This window comes from Aotus nancymaae, unplaced genomic scaffold, assembly GCF_030222135.1.
Source record: "Aotus nancymaae isolate 86718 unplaced genomic scaffold, 86718_ANA_hifiasm-v0.15.2.pri h1tg000007l, whole genome shotgun sequence".
In the NCBI taxonomy this organism is placed as follows: Eukaryota; Metazoa; Chordata; class Mammalia; order Primates; family Aotidae; genus Aotus; species Aotus nancymaae.
The window spans coordinates 61,108,968-61,129,254 of record NW_026988418.1 but is presented as its reverse complement, the minus strand read 5'-3'; the positions used below and the strand labels follow the sequence as shown (position 1 = coordinate 61,129,254).

The window sequence follows — 20,287 nt, the reverse complement described above, 5'->3', positions numbered from 1 at the left end:
GGTGTCCCCAGATCCTTCCTGGGGCACAAGCAGAGCCCACAAAGCTTTCTCTCTTTGAACACATCAAGATTTACACCCTTTGCACACCAGAGTCCCTCTCCTCACAGGCTCAACACAGAGATATTGAGTTTTGACTATCGAAAGGGGAGTCTGCTGACAGAGTGGGGTAGCCCCTCCTCAGATACACAGTGCAGGAAATATCCAGGTTGCTGCTCAACCTGTTAGCACTCAAGAGAGCAGATGCAAGACCAGTGGAGCTTGGAGGAAATGCCCACATTGAGCTCTCAGCTGCCTGGGTGGGCTTAGAGAGAGGACACTAACTATACCTGCGGGATGCAGCTATACAGCTTCCTCAACCCAGGGAACTGCAGCGAAGGGCTATGTCAGACCGAAGGGCTCTGGATGTGCCCTCTCCAGTTCTCTGTGCCAAACCTGCGCTCCCTTCTCTTAAAAGCCAGCTTGAGCCCCAGTTCCTTGAAACCTTCTGTGGTTAATTCCAGCTGGTTGCAAACAGCTCAGCACCCACCTCCTGTGTAGGGGTTAGCCAGGTCTCCTTTTCAGCTGGCCTTCCCCATCTCCCAGACTTCCCTGGGGAAAACAGGGCTCAAGCAAAGGGACTCTGCTCTGTGTCCCTCGTCATTCATGCTGTTCATTAGGCATGTCCAGCTCCCCTTCTGGGCACTTGGTAGGATTACTTTGCCCCTTCTTCCTTGATGTTAGGAGTTACCATGTGTCTTGTTCTAGGAGTGGAAGTGACATGTGTCACGTCTGCATGGAAGCATTAATAAATAGTGCACATCTGCCACTTCCTCTTCCTCCTGACGTTTAGCTGTGGGGGCACATGTCTAAATGCAGCCTCTGTTGGCTTGGGTCCCCAGGTAACAAGGTGGAGTAGAGTCCCCAGCCCAGCTGCAAAGCACATGAAACATGAACAAGGCATAAACTCTAGTTGTCTAAAGCCACAAGATCCTCAGACTGTTTGCTGCTGCAGCATAGCCTGGTTCAGCCTGATTGATATGGCCTGTTTTGATTGCCTATGCCAAGCTTCTAATGCACATCAGTGCTCTCAGTAGAAAGAACCACCCCAGAACACGCAACCAGAAGCCATAGATAAAAATTCCTCTCACTTTCTACCTACATGGGGCCTCTGCTGTCTGCCATCCCAACCTGGGGCAGAGCGCAAGAGTAGGCTGGGCCACTGGGCAGTTTCCAGACTCCCTCTTCATATCCCAAAGGCCAAAGGCCCATTTGTCCCTAGGAACTGAGAGGTTTGGGACATGTCCCACCCAACCCAGAATTGCACATCCTCAAGAAGCCAAGGAACAGCACTCTACTCACACTTGTGGCGTATTGGATGTCCTTCCAGATGGAGGTTTCCCGAGACAGGTCAGAGGCCTCAAAGAGGTTGTCCAGGATGACCTCGCCAATCATGTCATGGCGGGAGAAGCGGTCGAAGTCGAAGACACTGAGATGCAGCTTGCGGTCAGCCAGCTCCTCATAGGGCACGGGGAAGTGGAAGTTCTCATCGAAGGTGGGGTTCAGGGTCTTGCGGTGCACCCGGGTCTGCAGCTTGCATTTGCGGTCAGGCAGGAGGTAGATCTTGACGTAAGGGTCAGAGCTCCCACAAAAGTCCTTGGCAGGGAGGTCGAAAGCCTTCAGGATACGCACAATCAGGGTCTCGGCCTCATAATCGTAGCGAAGGCTGAAGTTGATCTTCCCGCAGCTCTTGGTGTCCTCAGACTTGGCATCGTCCCCATCCACGGACTTCTGCTTGTAGAGCTCGGGTTTGATGCGGCCGATGCTGGTGGGCTGCTCTGCGGCTGGCGGAAGCTCATTACCATAGTCTACACTGGAGACATGCATCTGCCTTGGCAGGTGGCGCTTGAAGGATGTGTGCCTGGCGGAGGTGGCAGAGGGAAGTGTGGTCAGGGCTCAGGGAAAGGGGGAGGTAGACAGACACAAGCCTGGAGACCCTGGCTCATCCAATCCCTTGTTGAGCCCCCTTTTCTTCCTCTTATTGACCCCACTTTTCTTCCACACACACTTTGTGTGCAAGGTTGTTGTGAGCATTACATGACTTAATATATGTAAGTAGTTGGAATGGTGCCTGGTATACAGTAAGCTCAGTAAACATAGCCATTGCTACCATAATCACTTTTTCCTGCTTTCCTATTACCTGGTTTTCAGGTTTATTTCATAGCAGACACGACTCCGGTTCCCTTATTAAATCATGAGATCCCTTAAGAGAAGGACCATCCCTTCTTATCTTCAATGTGGCAACCCCCTCATCACCGTCACCACCGTCGCTGCCACCATTTGTTCAGCATTTGCTATACGGCAGGCAGCGGAGTGGTTAAAAGCATGGGCTTTGGAGTTAGACTGCATAGGTTAATCTTGGCTCTGTCACTTTCTAGCTGAGATCTTGGGAAAGTTATTTAACCTCTCTGTGCCCTAAAAACAAGAATAATAAAAGTAACAACTGCATAGGATAGCTGTGAGAGTGAAATGAATTGATTACATATGAAGTACTTAGAAGAGAGGCAACCATAATCATAAGCAATATATGTGTTAGCTCTCCTTATCGATCACATTGATTCTTCCATTGGCTCCTCACAACTGCCATATAAAAGTCATCAGCCCTATTTTACAGTTGGAAAAAGCGAGGCTTAGGGAAGGTGAGCAGCTTGCCCAAGGCCATGTGACAAATGGTCAGTGTGACCCTCAGCATGTTGATTCCTGGCCTCCTTCTCTTTGGTTGGTCCCCTGAGAGCCTGGAGGGCCATTGCAGGCACCTAGGAATCCATCAGAGCCCTGCGTTTTTACTAAATACAATGCTTCACGCATGCTTGCACCACATCTTTTAAAAGTGTTTCTGAATTTAGGGTAGGTTTTTGCTATGTTTTTCTTGTTGCTATTTTCAGTTAAAGGATGTTGTATATATTTACAATTGTTGTCATGCAGGGAACTCTGAAAGGCTTTAAAGGAATCCTCAGTCTCAAACTGTTAAGACTCTTGCCTTATCTGCCATGCACTGCAGACTGTAGCTATCAGGCTTTACTGACATACCCCTAAACACACCATCAACTCCTGCGTCTCTAGGCCTTCACATATTCTCTCCCTTCTGCCTGAGGTCTTTCCGTCCAAATATCCAACACTCCCCTATTCCACTATTCCGTTCCCTTCATACCCACACACACCCGACGTGCACACCACATGTACAGCAACCTGCCTCAAAGGTTTGCCTTTTGTGAAGTCTTTCCTAGTGCCCACCTCTTCATTGACCACCCATCATGGATCACATCATCTGACATATTTCTCAATCAAAGGATGTGTGTTATTATTTCTGATCTCTGATCCTCACAGGCTGGACTCTCATAGATGTATTAAATAAGAGAGTGTGGAGATATGGGGGTCAGGGAAGGGAGTGGTCCACTCCTCACCTGGTGGATGACGCTGGCTCTGTGGTTTGTCGCTGCAGCCGCGTGTGACGCATGATGTGCTCCTTGACCGACATCTGCACCTCAGCTGGGATATCTGGGGATGTGTGGCTGATCTTCACGGCCGCCTCCAGGAAGCCCAGGGTGCTGGGGTCCTTCAGCTTGTCCGCCATGTTGCCTCTGAAGCTGGGGCTCTGGAGGGCTTCCAAGGGGGGATTAGTGGAAGAGGGACTGGAGGCCTCCTTGTTCCTCCAGGGCATCCAGCACAGCTTCCAAAAGAGAAAGAGAAAAACTGCCACCAGGGCCACGCCACACACAATAACTACAACTGCGAGAAGGCTGACAGAGGTGCCTGCCCTCGGCATGAGCCAGGCAGGGAGGGACAGACGGACAGAGGTGGGGAGAAGCAGGTGAGCGCGTTGGAGGAGGGAGCACACAGAAGGGACGAAGACGGAAGAAGAGAAAAGAATGCTCATGAGAAAGCTGCCAGGTCAGAGGGAGAGGTGGTCTCAGGGTTGACTCTTGACTGTCCACTTTGTGGAATATCTGCAGCCTTGTGTTCACCTCAATCTAATTCTTCCAGCATCATCCCCTCTCCCGCCCCCACCACTATCCCTCAGCCAGCTTGGGGAGCACCTGGGCTGTCGTCTCTACTGCCTATTGGCATGTGCACAGGGAAAGGAAAGTAATTTAAATAGCAGCCTAAGCGAATGTGCAAATTCGTGAAGCGTTCATGCTCAGATGCTGTTTGAATTTCTATTAGAGCTGCTACTGTGGCCAGACTTAGAGTCATTTTTGTCTACAGCCCTCTTCCTTAACAGACTGTGATATGTTGGGGGGCAGAGGCTGGCTAACTCATCCTCTTTTCTTCTTCATCCCATCCCTACTGAACCCAAGACAGGAACTCAATAAACACTGAGTTGACTTCAAGTGAATGTCATTGAGCATAATCTCTTTAAGGGCAAGGATTAGCTTCTTCTGTACTCCCAGAACTCTGTGCATAGTGGGTTCTATAAATACTTTTATCAAGTTGGAATCTGATCTACACAGTGAACCTCAAAGCTAAATACAGGCACACCTCATTTTACTGTGCTTCACTTTATTGTGTTTCACATGTATTGTGTTTTTTATAAATGGAAGGTTTGTGGCAACCCTGCCTTGAACAAGTCTGTTGCTGCCGGTTTCCCAATAGCGGGTACACATTTTGTGTTTGTGTGTCACGTTTTGGTAATTCTCTCATTATTTCAAACTTTTAAATTACTATTGTAGTTGTTACGGTGATCTGTGATCTGTGATCTTGAATATTACTATCATCATTGTTTTGAGGTGCCATGAACTGCACCCATGTAAGATGGCCAACTTAATTGATAAATGTTGGGTGTGTTCTGACTGATCCCCTGGCTGGACATTCTCCTTGGGCCTCTCTATTTGCTGAGGCACAAGAATATTGAGATTAGGTCAAATAATAACCTTACTTTGACTTCTAAGTGTTCAGGCAAAAGGAAGTGTCACAGGATTCTCATTTTAAATTAAAAGCTAGAAATGATTAGACTTAGTGAGGATGGCATGTCAAAAGCCAAGACAGGCCAAAAGTGAGGCATTTTGTGCCTAACAGCCAAGTTATGAATGCAAAGAAAAAGTTCCTAAAGGAAATTAGAAGTGCTACTCCAGCAAACACACAAACGATAAGCAAGCAAAACAGCCTTATTGCTGATTTGGAGAAAACTTTAGTCATCTGGATAGAAGATCAAACCAGCCCCAACAATCCCTTAAGCCAAAGCCTAATCCAGAGCAAGACAGAAACTTTCTTTCATTCTGTGAAGACTGAAAGAGGTGAGGAAGCTGCAGGAGAAAGTTTGAAGCTAGCAGAGGTTGGTTCTTGAGGTTTAAGGAAAGATGTCCTCTTCATAATGTAAAAGTTCAAAGCTCAAGCAGCAAGTGCTGATGTAGAAACTGCAGGAAGTGATTCAGAAGATCTAGCTAAGATAATTGATGAAGGTGACTACACCGAACAACAGATTTTCAGTGTAGAAGAAATAGCCTTATGTTGGGAAAAGATGCCATCCAGGACTTTCAAAGCTAGAAAAGGGGAAGTCAATGTCTGGCTTCAAAGTTTCAAAGGACAGGCTCACTCTCTTTTTAGGGGCTCATACAGCTGATGACCTTAAGATGAACCCAATGGTTATTTACCATTCCAAAAATCTTAGGGCCATTACGAAGTATGCTCAATCTACTCTGCCTATGCTCTGAAAATGGAACAACAAAACCTGGATGACAGCACATCTGTTTAAGAATGGTTTACTGAATATTTTAAGCCCACTGTTGAAACCTACTACTCAGAAGAAATGATTCCTTTCAAAATATTACTGCTTATTGACAACGCACCTAGTCACCCCAGGGCTCTGATGGAGATGTACAAGGAGATTAATGTTGTTTTCATGTTGGCTAACACAGCATCCATTCTGCAGCCCATGGGTCAAGGAGTCATTTCAACCTTCAAATCTGATTATTTAAGAAATTTTGTAAGGCTTTAGCTGTCATAGATAGTGATTCCTCTGATGGATCTGGGCAAAGTAAATTGATAACTGTCTGAATAGGATTCACAATTCTTGATGCCATTAAGAACATTAATGATTCAGGGGAAAAGGTTAAAATATCAACATTAACAGAAATTTTAAAAAAGTTGATTCCAAACATCATGAATGGCTTTGAGGGGTTCAAGACCTCACTGAAGGAAGTAACTGCAGGTGTGGTAGAAATAGCGAGAGAACCAGAACCAGAAGTGGAGCCTGAAGAATGGATGAGGAGTTGCTTCTTAGGGATGAGTAAATAAAGTAGTTTCTTGACATAAAATCTCCTGGTGAAGATGCTGTGAACATTGTTGAAATGACCACAAAGAACTTAGAATATTAAATAATAAATAATATTAAATAGCCTTAGTTGATAAAGCAGTGTCAGGGGTTGAGAAGATCGACTCCAATTTTGAAAGAAGTTCTACTGTGGGCAAAATGCTATCAGGCAGCCCTGTATGCTACGGAGACATCTTTCACGAAAGAAAAGGTCCATTGATGCAGCAAACTCACCGTTGTCTTATTTTAAGAAATTGCCACAGCCACTTCAGCCACTAGTAACCACCAAACTGCTCAGTCAACAGCCACCAACATTGAGGCAAGACCCTCCACCAGCAAAAAGAGATTAAGACTCACCCGATGACTGTTAGCATTTTTTTAAGCAATCAAGTATTTAAAATTAAAATATAAACATTGTTTTTGGGTATAATTCTGTTGCATACTTAATAGACTACAGTATATTTTATACCATATATGTATACATATGTATAGATATATATATTACAATATATACATTTTGTAAGGCTTTAGCTGCCACAGTAGTGATTCCTCTGATAGATCTGGGCAAAGTAAATTGAAAACCATCTGAATAGGATTCACCATTCTTGATGCCATTAAATTTACAATATATTATAGTATATTTTATACTGTGTATATTCACATATATATACATATACATATATATACTGTATACACTTAATAGACTTTAGTATATTTTATACTATATATTTTATTTAATTCTATTGTGCACTTAATAGACTACAGTATATTTTATAAAAATTTTTTTTTTTTTGAGACAGAGTTTCGCTCTTGTTACCCAGGCTGGAGTGCAATGGCACGATCTCGGCTCACCGCAACCTCCTCCTCCTGGGTTCAGGCAACTCTCCTGCCTCAGCCTCCCGAGTAGCTGGGATTACAGGCATGCGCCACCATGCCCAGCTAATTTTTTGTATTTTTAGTAGAGACAGGGTTTCACCGTGTTGACCAGGATGGTCTCGATCTCTTGACCTCGTGATCCACCCACCTCCGCCTCCCAAAGTGCTGAGATTACAGGCGTGAGCCACCGTGCCCGGCCCAAAAATATTTTTATAAAATAATACTGTGATCTATTAAGTGCACAATAGAATTATACAAAGTTATATATACATATGCATACATATGTATATATAAAATTATATATACTTATATGTATAAAAGTTATATATACATACATGTATATATAGTATAAAAGTTATATATGCATATATATACATATATACATGTATATAAGTTATATATAACTTATATGTATATAAGTTATATATAACTTCTGTGTGTGTGTGTATATATATATAACTTTTATATGCACTAGGAAACTAAAAGTTTGTATGACTTGCTTTATTTTGCTATATGCTTTATTGCAGAGGTCTGTAACGGAATCTGCAATATCTCCAAGGTATTCCTGTACAAATGATCCCTAGAGCTGTCTTTTTCCATTCCTGTGGGTATTCAAAAGCTTTTCTATAAAACCAATTACAATTCAAAATTGTAATTGGTTTGGAGGTGGGCGCTCACTGCCCCATCCCCAGCCCACCCCTGGCCCCAGGGATGCCCATTATCCCAAGAAAGCTATGAGGGATGCCTCTCTTTGTGAGAAGTTATGAAGCAGACCTCTCATCCCACTTCCCTCCCCAAATCTGAGAATGAACCTTTGAGCCCAAGGTCTCTTCTTGCTCTGAGTAGAGAAGTCAGAAGACTCTGAACCAAGGGCATGCCTTGCAAGGTTTGCAAAAAGTTTACTGTGGACAAGCTAGCAGAAGAGTTTGGTTTGGCTTGCTTAATGATTGAAATGTTAAGAAATTCCATCATCTTCATCATCATCCCAGATTTCTGACTTCACTGGAAAAGACCAATGACTTGGTAATTGAACATGGGCTCCCACATGGTGGGAACTGGTGACTCTCTCTGTAGGGATATGTCCTCACCAGCTCAACCCTCCACTCCCTGTTCCCTACCTGGCCCCTGAAAGCTTGTAAGTTTGCAGCCCCTGTATTAGCCTGTCCCAATGCCTTAAAAATCTTACTATTTAGGGTGAGAAATGACCCCACAAGTACTGAGGCCAGGCTGTGCCTTTAAAGATGGGAGCAGTGGTCCACAGAAGGGACTTGCTTGGAGTCACAGGTTGGGCAGACACAGAGCCTGGACTAGGGTCCAGATGTCCACCACCCAGCCTGGCACTCTTTCCTCTGCCCTGACCTGTTTGTCTGTGGTTAAACTCTAGGCTACTGTAGGCTACTATGACCTTGTGTTTCTCCTCTTTGTCTGACTCAGGGCCTTGCATAGAAACTGACACATGGAATGAATGAGTGAATGAAAGAATGGTACATGAAAAGGCTGTAATTAGCTCTCATTTCAATTAAGTTCAAGCAACATTTACTGAGTACTTGCTGTGTGCCAAGTTCTGAGCTAGACTTGGGGTACAAAGATGCCCAGGTCCCTCCTAAGGGGATCCAGGTACTCCCACAGCACATAGGCTCCAGGGAAAGAGATCCCATATCAGAGGAGGTCAGGATATCAGCCACTCTCTCTGAGAAGCCAGCACTGCCTTTTCACTCCTTTGCTGCAAGTTACTTGCCTGCATCAGCTGTCACCTCCGTAAATAGGGAATAATAGCAGAGAATTCTCAAATCCTGAGCCATCTACCACCACCCCCTTCCCAAGCCTTTCCAATGCCCAGCTCCCTGCACAGACATTACAGCCTTTCCCTGGCCAAAGGAGCTGGAGCTAGTCCTTCACCTAGAGACAGCCAGACACCAGGAAAGCTGATTCTAAGTCAACTTCTACACTAAAGGTCTCCAATGTGGTGGTGTCTCCAATGAGGTGAACCTCAGGGCCGGGGGACACCAGAGAAAAAAAAAATCAAGCCATTTTAATATTTATAATCTTTAAAAGAAATCAAAATTTTAATATACAGGTTGATAGGAATAGTGGCATGTTATTATTAGATTTAGGCAATTTATTCAACATTACTATGTCTAAGGTTCAAAGAGCTTTATATCTATTCACTCATTTAATCCTCTCCAGTGAAAAAGATTTGATTATTATCCTCATTTTACAGATGTGGAAACCGAGGCACAGAAGGTTAACTAGATTACCCAGGTCACACAACTAGTGAGTGGTGACACTGGGCTACCACACAGCCAGTCTGGTTCTGTAGTATCACCTCTGTGGAACATGTATGGACCTGGGAACAAAAAAACATATTGGAGGTACTAAGTCGTTTGTTTTACTTGTTATGAGCTCATGATCTAAGTAATTTGAAGACTTTTCTTCAGGCCTTTATCCTAGTGGGCTCACTGGGAAAATCACCACAGCTTTTTGTGTCCTTATTCTATGTATCTGGCCATCTCTAGCCCTTCACATCTGTTCTCTGTTACAGCTGTTCTGGATGCATTCTCTGCAATATGAGTCACCTCAAAACAAAAGGTGTTTCTAGGGCTTTGGTTTCCTTTGATCACACATCTTACTTGTTCTGGTAATAATCAGAATTTTAATGAGAAGGGGGTGGGGGAATCTAGAGAGCATAGAGTGCATTTAAATGTTCAGCCTGACAAAAAATTGAATTCGTAAATGAACAGAGAGGTGGGAGAAGGAGGTAGGGCATGAGAATGAGGTTTTCCTCGGTGTGATTGCTATTTAGATTGCTTCTCACGTGACCCCCAGCTGCTGTTCCCTCAGAGCTGTGATTAGGGAAGGCAGAGGGCATGGGTTATTGGAATCAGCACCCAGTGCTCAATACTGGTTATATAAGACCAGGAGGCCCTTCCTATGCCTGAAGAATCTTCCTCCAGGACTTGAGGAGCCTGGACTTTTGGCATCTCTCTCACCAGCAGGCAGTGCAAGGAGAATTAGATCTCAAACACTGAGTGAGTTCATCTTCATAGGGGATGCAAGGATGGTGAGCAAGGCTGTTAAGACCAGAAGCAGGCAGGAGGAGGAGGTGATTGTAGAGGATTTTGCTCCTTTAAAATCGCTACATGTGGCCTTGAACTCAGACAGCCCTCATCCCCTCGTTAAAGGTACATGGAGGTTAGAAAGGGCTGTAGGCTTCTGTAACGGCTTAAGGGCTGCCCAAAGGCCTGGATAACCTAAGCTCTACGCCCTCTGACTCTGGGCTTTCTAGGGCCAACCCAATGGGACATGTCCCCTAGGAAATCACATGGGGTTGCACAGATAGCCTTCAAAACCCTTTCCCACTCACATCTTCTTTGAGCTTTGACCCCGTGAGGCAGCTAGAACTTAGATGGGCAGTTCTGCCAGTTTCTGAGTCCTGATCCAGTCCTTTTCCAATGTATACCACGCATTCACTTCAAGAAAAGTGAGAAGTAAGCCTCCAGTAAGGGAGAGAGGGCTCAGCCCAGCACTGAAAAAGACAAAACTTCCTAGGTATTTAGATTCTTCTTCCCTGTCTTCTTTACTTCCTCTTCAGCTTAGAGCGAAGAAAGCACTGCCTTGAAGTCAGACGGGGCTCACTCACAGTCTACCTCCACTAGTTTTAAACTGTGTGACTCTGGCAAAGTATGTAACATTTCTTAGCCTCAGTTTCCTCATCTATAAATTGGGGCGTAGTAATCATATCTACCTTATAGGGTCATTGTGAAATTTAAATGGGATCAAAAGTATTGAGGATAGTGCTTAAGATGTAAAAAGAAATAAAATAGTCCAGGCGCTGTGGCTCACGCCTGTAATCCCAGCACTTTGGGAGGCTGAGGCAGGTGGATCACCTGAGGTCAGGAGTTTGAGACCAGCCTGACCAACATGGAGAAACCCTGTCTCTACTGAATATGCAAAATTAGCCAGGCATGGTGGCCCACGCCTGTAACCCCAGCTGCTCGGAGGCTGAGGCAGGAGAATCGCTTGAAGCTGGGAGGCGGAGGTTGTGATGAGCTGAGATCGCGTCATTGCACTCCAGCCTGGGCAACAAGAGGGAAACTCCGTCTCAAAAAAAAAAAAAGAAAGAAAGAAAGAAAAAGAAATATAATAAGTATTACCCACTTCTATTATAATTACTTATGCCCAGCCTAATTTGAAACAGTCCTTAGTTTTGAAATTTAATGGCAGAACACCTGCAAACCATGAATATTGATCAACAGAGACAGCTTTAACCTTGTATTTACAAACCAAGAACAATTTTGCTAGCAGAAATGATATAAGGGTTTCGGACATGGCCAGGTCTGTCTGTATCTCAGGACATAACACAGACTATGGTTCAGATCACACATCTCCAGGCTCTCCTGTTAAAACCCACTGGCTCGCTGCCTCCCCAGTTGTTCAGTCGTTACCATCACCAGCCAGCTGGTGAACAGGAATGGATTCCAAAGGAGTAAGAAGATCATGGAAGAAAAACCTATAATTGAGAACATCCTATGTTCTTGAAAAATTTCTTGAAATTTGGGGAAAAGAAGCCTATTGCTCAATATTCATTGTGAAACGTTTTCATTCAGGCATTAGAGGAGCTCTAGTAGTATTTCATGGGCACTTGATTTGGTAAACCATCGTAGCCAACTAAGCCAGCAGCCCCTGGGAGAGAAAAGAGCTATGGAACTAGGCTTTGGGCTCACACCCCAGTGACATAGCCTTGCACGGGGGCACATGGCTTCCAGGCCTGGCTGTGAAACTGGACTCACAGGTGATCAGACACAGGATGAACATCTCAGGTGGACAGCAGTGCCGGAATGACCGACGGCAGAGCATGCACCATCCTCACCGCGTGACCTTGAGCAAGTTATTTAACCTGTCCAAATCTTAGTTTTCTCTTTTATTTAGTCAGGATTCAAATTATTCCTATCTTGCAGAATCATTGTGAATATTAAATAATCTGAGACTTTGAGCACAGGCCCTGGCACATGGTGAATGTCCCCAAAATGTAAGCTGCTGTTATTCATGTTTTGTTTTCTAGTGGAGGATAATAGTTGACTATGTACGGAACAGACACAAAGCTAAGTCTCTGAGGCAGGGAAGGGAGACACCAGATCAGAGGACAAAGCATCTGAGGACACCTCAGGCCCCTCTTCTCTCCTGGGAAGTTAAGATCCCCTTCGAGGCCATCAGGGTAGGATCTGCTTGTCACTTTAAATGAGACTGTCTGGTTGGGGTGATGGCCCTTGGTCTCCCTCCTCTTTGAGAAAATGCTGGGTTATTAATTAGCAGCTCAGGGCTTTCTTATCTTCCCCCACTGACACTTCTTTCTCCAAAGACAGCCCTGGTGCCCCCTCCCTTCTTCTCCACCCATGGTGTTAGAATTCATCGGCAATTCTTATCTCTTGCTATTGTTCCCATTTTTCTAATGGGCTCCCATGTCAGAAAAATCCATTTTGAAACAGTAACAGGCATTCTTGCTAACAGACTGTAATTGAAGAGATAAACTGGGGAGAGGAAGCAAAAAGAAAGACCCATTTTCCCTGCTCACCCCAAAGCAAGAGAAGGCTGGCGTCAGGGCCTGGAATTGCTGGTGGACCCTCAGAAATGGTCAGTGCTCAGGCTGTGGAGAGCAGGAGCTGCCTCGCCCAAGGAGTTCTCGTACAGACACAGACAGAGACGACAGAGACAAAGCACAGCCCAGAGGCCAGGGAGCAGGAGACGCAGAGGTCCAAGAGCTTGGAAGAACAGCGTTTAGTCTGGCAAGAGAAGAGATCCTGGGCAGAACCACTCATAATACTACTAATAACATTATTTGTTATTTATTTCTACATGGTAAGCACTACGACCTTTACACGATCTAATTTAACCTTTCTAGCTTCCCTAAGAAATTGGTATTTACCCTTAATGATAAATAAACTAAGTGTAGAGATGTTAACCAAGTAACTTGTTCAAGGGCACAGTGCATTAAAGAGAAGTGCTGAGATTTGAATCTAGGACTTTCTGATGCCCAAGTCTGGGCTCTTGAACCAGGCATCTGGGAGGACTGGAGATTGAGCTGTAGAGTCCCACGCTGGACAGAGAAGCTGGAGGAAGGGGGAGGAATTTCTTAGCTGTACTCAGGAGAGGATGGGACCCTCTGAACCTGGACAGAGCCCCAGAAGACTCGGATTATGACCAACCTGCTTACCACCCTGCCCCATCTTCTTCCCTGGAAAGCTGACACTGCAGGTTGCCCACCAGCCACCAGGCAAGTAACCAGTGGCCTCTGGAAAAGTCCCATCCACCAGAGATGTACCTGAGGAATATCAGAGAGAGACAGAGAGAGAGAGAGAGAGAGAGAGGTGTGTGTGTGTGTGTGTGTGTGTGTGTGTGTGTGTGTGTGTGTTGGGAGAACAGAGCTATTCTGTACTGAGGCGCAGAAGTGGCCCATTAATAATAAGCTCTGCCAGGGCTTGTAAGTTTATTAGGAGAACCCAGTGTAATTAAAATTCAGGACTGGGGGGAGGGGAGCAGAGGGCTTTTGCTTCCTTTCCTTCTTTCAGAGATCCAGCCTGCGCTACCAATGGGGATAATTAGCAGAGTCCAAACAGAGAAGGAATTAATGCTCCTGAAAAAGCTGTGATGAGGAGAGACAATGCCAAGCTAATTATGGCCACACCAAGCTTTATGACTGGGCGCCCGCTTCCACCATCATTAGGGGATTCAGAGCAAAATCGGAGACTAATGTGGAGTGTTATAGCTAACAGAGCATTGGCACTAATTTAGCAATTATTAATATTATTATTTTGGTGGATGGTAACTGTACCTTTCTGACTAAGGGGTCAGGGAATGTGGCCCTTCTGAATGTGCGATTAAGGCTGGAGTGATGGAGATGGGGGACAGCCAGCCAGAAATTCTTTTCCCTCTATGCTCCTCTCCCTGTTTGTACCTGCAACTAGTGAGAGGAGGGGTCTGCGTGGGTCTTTAGAGAGCAAGAAAGAGTTCAGCGCTCCTAGAGGAAAGAAGGGAGGGATGAGGTTGTGTCATTACACTTGGAGTGCCCAGATCTGGGTGCCCCTGTTCGTTTCTACTTTCAGAGGCTCCTCTGCTTTCAGTAGCTAACTGTGACTCAGTCCTTACAGGTTTCTTTTCCTAAGCAAGACTAGAAAGGGTGCCACCTAGTTTAGTCGGGACTCGCTCTTAGCATGCTTTCCCCATTCCAGGCAAACTTACACAGACTGTAAAGAAACCTGGCTTGGTCCAGATGCCTCAATGCCAGTCCTCACTATTTGCAGTCATGTGTTATACCCCTAACTCCATGGACAGGGAAGATAAAGTTCAGACAGTTAGAAGAGAACATCTCTTTTGTACAGAGCTTAGCGGGATGGCACATACTGAAACCACCATCCCCACTCGACGTTCTCATCACAGTCAGAGGGAGACGAGAACTTCTAGAACTGTAAATCTAAGGGCTCTACAACTCCTAGATACTGGACCCTGCTTCTAGAACTCTGAAGCTCAAAACACACTAGTTAGAATATCATCTCCTCGGGTTCTAAAGGATTGCACATTGCACCTTTCCTCAAAAAGGCCAAATCGGCAGAATTCCATACTTCCAGTGAGAAGCTGTGAGGGAGTGAACTTTGTGTTGTAATGAAATTTTGGGCATTACATTTGCCATTACAAGCAGGAAAAAAATTCTCTATGTTGCAAAAGGCCACTTCAAAGCCAGGTGGTTGAATCACAGAACATCTCCAGAGTCATTAGCAAAGTGAGCAAACATCACGTAAATCTCATGGCCACAGGTAAACTGGAGATAACCAACCCTGGCTGCCAGCCTAGAAAAAGCAGGGATGCTTGAGGTCTTCTGTCAGGTTTCTGCATTTTCTGGAGCACTTCTGGACCTCTGCTTGCTTCCTTAAGTCCAGAACCCATGCTGACCATACCTAAACCTCTGCAATTTGGCCTATGGAAAAAGTTCATTCATCCCCACAAGGCAAATGACACAAGGAAAGGTGGAGAACTGCTTGTTAGTATTCACTTGGGGTGTTTTAAGGAGAATAGCAGGCCTGTGGCTTCAGAGTTTTTAAAGAAAAAGGCGGAACTTGCTTTCGGTTGGGACAGTTTGTGAACAGGTGTTTCCAAGTCAGGCCCTGATTAACTGAGACTTGCTGTGCAATTCCTAGCACAGACCCTGGCCTGCAGACGAGTCTCAGCAAATGACAGTGGAGCCTGAATCTCAACTGTCGAATCTCAGGGTGTTACTAGAAATCTATAAGGTAGAGACTTGGAACAGGAGGAAGTCAAGGGAAAACATAAAATGGTTAAGAGACTCTTTCAAAAAAACTGCAACAAATGAAAAGCTCTAGCGTTCTGTTGGCTGGAGAACCTGGACCCAGGTAGTGGCTCTGGGATGCAGAGAGCAGGCTGGGAGGAAGAATAGCTGGGGCCTGGTCCTGGACTCCACGGCATCTCCCCAGACCCTGTGGTCACCTAAATTCTCAGGATCCCAAGACCACTCTCAACCACTTTCTTTCTCTTGCTATGATCAAAGGGTCTGCTCCTGCCCCCGCCCCCTCATATCCCTTTCAGCCTCCCAGCTTGGCCCCTGGGCTTCTTGGACTTGTGACTCAGCAGCCAAAGTTAAAGTTTTCCTGAGCTGACAACTCAAACTCATCTCCTGAGGCAGCCTGCAGGGAAGGCATAGTCATTCCATCTGGGTCTGCTGACTCTTACCCCTCAGGCTTTTCTCACCCACAACCTGGCCATGCAGGCACCTGTCATTCCAGATTATGGGCATCCCTCTGGAATCAGAACACCAGTGCCTCCCCCTACCAAGATGTGCTGTGCACAGACAGCCCTACCCCACCCCAGCATCTTCCACCCCCACCCCCAGCATTTCTGCCCTAGACAGGCAGGAGGGGCAGTTTCCTTCCCAGGTGGAACTAGACAGGTATGTTCTCACCCTCTAGGCTCTGAGGGTCAAACATTAAGGCTCCACTGGAGATGGACCAATGGTGGAAAAGATGAAAGGGAGCTGGGGAGTAGGGAGAGGCAGGAAGAGACTCCCTAATAGGGAAAATTCTGTGTCTGGTGGGTATGGGGAAATGGGTGGTGTAGGAGGGGATGGCACCAGAGAACCAGAGACCTATAATAACTTGCCAGGCCTAATCTGTTCTGAGAATCTCCAAGGCGAGGCATCAACTTCCCTAAGCACCATCTCTGAACCACCCTCTAAAAGTTCTTCTTTATGTCTAACCTCAGTCTCTTCTGCTGCAGTGATCAAACCATTGATTAAACATTGCCACAACTAGGGAGAGCAGCGACTCCTACGACTCTCACAGTGCTCAGGTGGGTTCCACTCACCCCAAGGCTGTATACAGCCCCCTCACACACACAAGCCTCCCCTTGGGCCACTGCCCCTCGCCTGAAGTGTTGCTCACCGCAATCTACCTCTATATATGACCTTTAACCTCAAGTGAAAGAAAACAGGACCCTGGGAACCTGCAACCGCTGGGGAGTTTACCCCACCTGTACCTGCTCCCGGAACCGCCGCTCCTGTCCCAGGCTTCTTGTTCCTGGAGCAACGCTTGGGGACCAAATTCCCGCCTCTGGCAGCCCCTTCCCTCCCCTTCCCGCGCCAGCGGTGCGGAGCCACCGGGCAACTCCCGAGTACTTGTAGGCCCAGCACTACTGGGGTCGGGGTCGGGGGACAAGGAGGGATGGAGCTTGCAGAGCCTCCTGGAACCCCGGCGCCTTGGTCCCTGCAGGATCTCCCCACCCCCACTCCGCATTCTCTCCAGGCCTCTCACTCCCTCAGCCCCTCCCCCACGGAGGGGACGCGACCCCGCACTCCCTCCCGCCCCGGACCCTCCAGATGTCGGGACAAAGAAGCATCGCGGCGGCCGGCGACTGTGGCTGCAGGGCACTGGTGCAGCAGGTAAATACCCGGGGCCGGCCGCCACGTCGCCGACCCTCCCGCAGCTCCCGCCGCCAGGGCGCGACACGCCATTCCCGCTGTCGCGACTCCCGGGAGACGCCGTAGCTGCGCGCCGGGGTCCAGCCCGGCGCGGATCGGGCTCGGGACTCACCCGCTCCGGCGAGCTCGACTCGGCTCGGGCTCCCACCTCGGCTCGGCGGCCGCCTGGTGTCGCGTCCGGCGCAGGGTCCGCGCGGCTCGGGCAGGGAGGCGCCCTCTTGGCAAAGTCGGCGAGAGGCGCCGGCTCAGTCGCGCACCCGCCCGAGTCCGAGTCCGAGAGGGACCGAGGAAGCGAGTTATAGGGGCGAGGGGGGTGGGGGAAGGAAGCCGCGACAGCCTCATACCCTCCCCCACCCCGCCCCCTGTCCCCCGCCCCCCAGCGGAGACGCGGAAAACCACTCGCAGCCGGAGAGACACCCGGACACAAAGACCTCGTGCCAGCCACAGACCCAAGTTTCTCCCAGAGAGACCGAGGGTCCGCCCGCGTTCACCTCGAGAACACACAAACGGACGAACAGACCGATGCACGGACCCCGGGACCTCGACACTCGCTAGGAGACAAGCTCTCTTCCTCAGCCGGGCGCCCGTTGTCCCCCGCTCTCGCCACGGACCCCTCTCCTGGCAGGTCGCCCGCAGAGCGAGCCTGGAGATGCGAGGGAAACTGAAGCCCCGAGGGTGCCCCATCCTGGGAGCCTGGCTGTCTGTGGGGTCACCCGCAGTAGTAACACGGGAGGACCGGGGGAGTTATACCCCCATCCCCGGTCCCTTTCGGGTCTCTCCTGGCTGTGGAAGCGATGGGCCAGGGGACTGGTCCGAGGCTGGCTTCCAATCCAGAATCCCGAGCTGGAGAGTTCTCTCTAGGTTTTGGGGCTCCTGGGAGCGGTGCTTTGGGGAGGAGAGTCAGCAGGACGGGAATCCAAGAAGGGAGAGGGCCCTGGGTCTCCCGTTACCTGCGCCTGCCGCGCTGGGACTCCGCTCTGGGGGCTGCAGCTCGAAGCTCCGACAAGTCTCCACGTCCAGCCCGAGAGGGGGCGGCCGGGCCCGGCACAGCGAGGCGAGAACCGCGAGCGCCTCCTGGCACCGAGGCCCGCCGGCCCCCCACACCCCGCTCATGCCCCAGACACCCAGGCCTGCCGAGCAGCAGCTCGAACCCTCGCCGCGGCCGCACTGGGGCGGGGCACTACGGCCCCTAGAAGACCCTCCCTGCAGCGGCCCCCTGCGGCTCCGCTCTGCTTTTAATCACTTCCCCGCAGGGTCCCCGCCCCTCACGTGGCATCCCGAGGCAGCTGGCAAGTCTGGCGCCTCGCGGCCGCCCCCTCTACACTCAGGGACTGGCCTGAGTCAGGGGAGGGGGTTCGAGGCAGGGAGTCGGGCTGTCCCGAATCTCAGAGGGTGCAAAGCCGGTAAAGAGCCCGGGTTCCCGCTACGCATTCACTGCTTGCTGTGACCTTGGGCGTCTCTGCGCCTCAATTTTCCTCTCCGCAAAGGAGGTGTAATGATTTTAAGTGCTTCACGGGCTGCCTGGGAATAGAAAGATCGTGTTTATGAAAACACTGGGTAAACTGCCACATGCCACACAAATGACAACCAAATAGATAACCCTGAAACAGAAAGAGCGACGGTCAGGCTGGGGCTGGAAGGGCCTTGGCCGCGGTTCCTGACGGGAGAAGTTATACTGGCCCCAAGTCCCAGCTTCGGAGGTAGAAGACCTCAAGACAGCCGGGCGACGCGAACTGCAAGACTTTCAGAGCTCCGCAATCCTGCGGTCCGTGGTACCCGCGTGTTGCTATGGCGACTGGTGCCAGCGGCCGTCTCTCTCCATGGCAACGGGAGGGGAAAGTTTCTGGCGAATAGGAATGGGGGTCATTTCAAGAGGGCGCCGGGCGCTCAGTTCCGCCGACCCACCTCCCTACTTCGGTGCAACAACTCCAGAGATCATGTATCTTTCTACTAAGCATAACAAGAAAGTTAAACGCAAGGATTGAGGCTAAAGTAGAGATTCCCTCAGAAACTGTGGAGTGAGGCCCAGGAGCAGACTGGCTGAGGGGCTTCGAGGCTCCTCACTTAGCGCTGGAAGTCTGTGCGCCATGGTCAGGGAGGCAGCGGAACCAGCGCCCCGCAGGGGCCTGTCACGGGAGTCTCTTGATCTCCACCTGTCGGCGTTTGGCCCCTTCTGTATGGGGCTCTCCTGAAGCCCCAGACTCCGGTCCATTTGCTCTCCCGGAGCTGGGAAGGAAACTTTAGCTGCAGCCCTGGAAACCGCTGGGTTGGTGTATGCCGGAATGGCTGGTGAGGGAGGAGGGTCTTGCCCCTTGATTAACACGCTTATTGGAAGTGACTCGGGCAGTGACTCAGGTTCAGGAGGGAGGAGATTCGGAGCCCCAGCTCCTGGCAGTCTCCACTGTGAGCCATCTGTGCCAGCAGGCCCTTGGACTTGCGATTCCCTAGCAGCTAGTGCCCTGGGCACCAAGGGCCAAGACGTGGCCTGTGAGGACCCTGGCTCAGGCAGGCGGCTTTTCCACCGTGAGGCGGTCCCTGGCTCTGTCCACGGTGCTGAAGACCCAGTTGGTGCTACCATCACGTGGGCACTGGGTTAGAGGATGGGGGAGAGGCAATTGTGGAAGGTTCGCATCTTCCACCCTAACTCCTGTGCCTGTGATAGGAGGGGGCTAGGAACTCAGGCAGGGACCAAGCAGACACACGCCGGCGATACTGTACAATCCAGGCCGCCTTCCTGCGGGAGGTGTTTGGTTGCTGTTCCAAGAACAGGTGGGGCTCTGGCATGCCCATTCGCCTTCCTGGTGCTTCTGAAAACCCACCTGAGGAGCCCAGAGACCTCAATATCTTCTTTTCTATCACCCTATGCAGATCTCAGTACCCAGGAGAGCCTCTGGCTACACGCTTATTAGCAGTTTCCGAAGTGGCAGGTTTGTGTTTATGTGAAATACAAATGGAGAAGAACTGCTCTTTGCCCGTGTTTATGGCAACTCTGTCACTCCGCTCCCTCCCCCTCTAGAGTTCCGGGGAAATTCACGGAACAAAGCGCCTTGTTTTGCCTTTGCAGAAAATGAAAAAACACAGGACTATTCCAAGGGCCGGACCTGTGATGCAGGGAAATCAATATTTTGCTTACATCGAGTGGC

The 20,287-nt window shown here is 48.8% G+C and overlaps 1 protein-coding gene across 3 annotated transcripts in view; it reads right to left on the bottom strand.

Moving 5' to 3' along the window:
* Nucleotides 1–18,257, bottom strand: part of SYT6 (synaptotagmin 6) — a 64,404-nt gene extending 46,147 nt beyond the window's left edge. For 2 of the 3 annotated variants that reach the window (XR_001109678.2, XR_001109679.2), the window contains exons 1-2: nucleotides 3,441–3,740; nucleotides 1,339–1,897 (exon numbers count right to left, since the gene is read on the bottom strand). Coding sequence is in view for 1 of the 3 variants with exons in the window: in XM_012466632.2 (XP_012322055.2) it covers nucleotides 1,339–1,897; nucleotides 3,441–3,789; nucleotides 18,095–18,257 (1,071 nt within the window). In the remaining 2 variants the exon portion in view is untranslated. Of the gene's footprint in view, nucleotides 1–1,338; nucleotides 1,898–3,440; nucleotides 3,790–18,094 lie in introns of those variants that run through there. The other variant, XM_012466632.2, reaches the window with a different exon arrangement.
* Nucleotides 18,258–20,287: the final 2,030 nt, after the last annotated feature.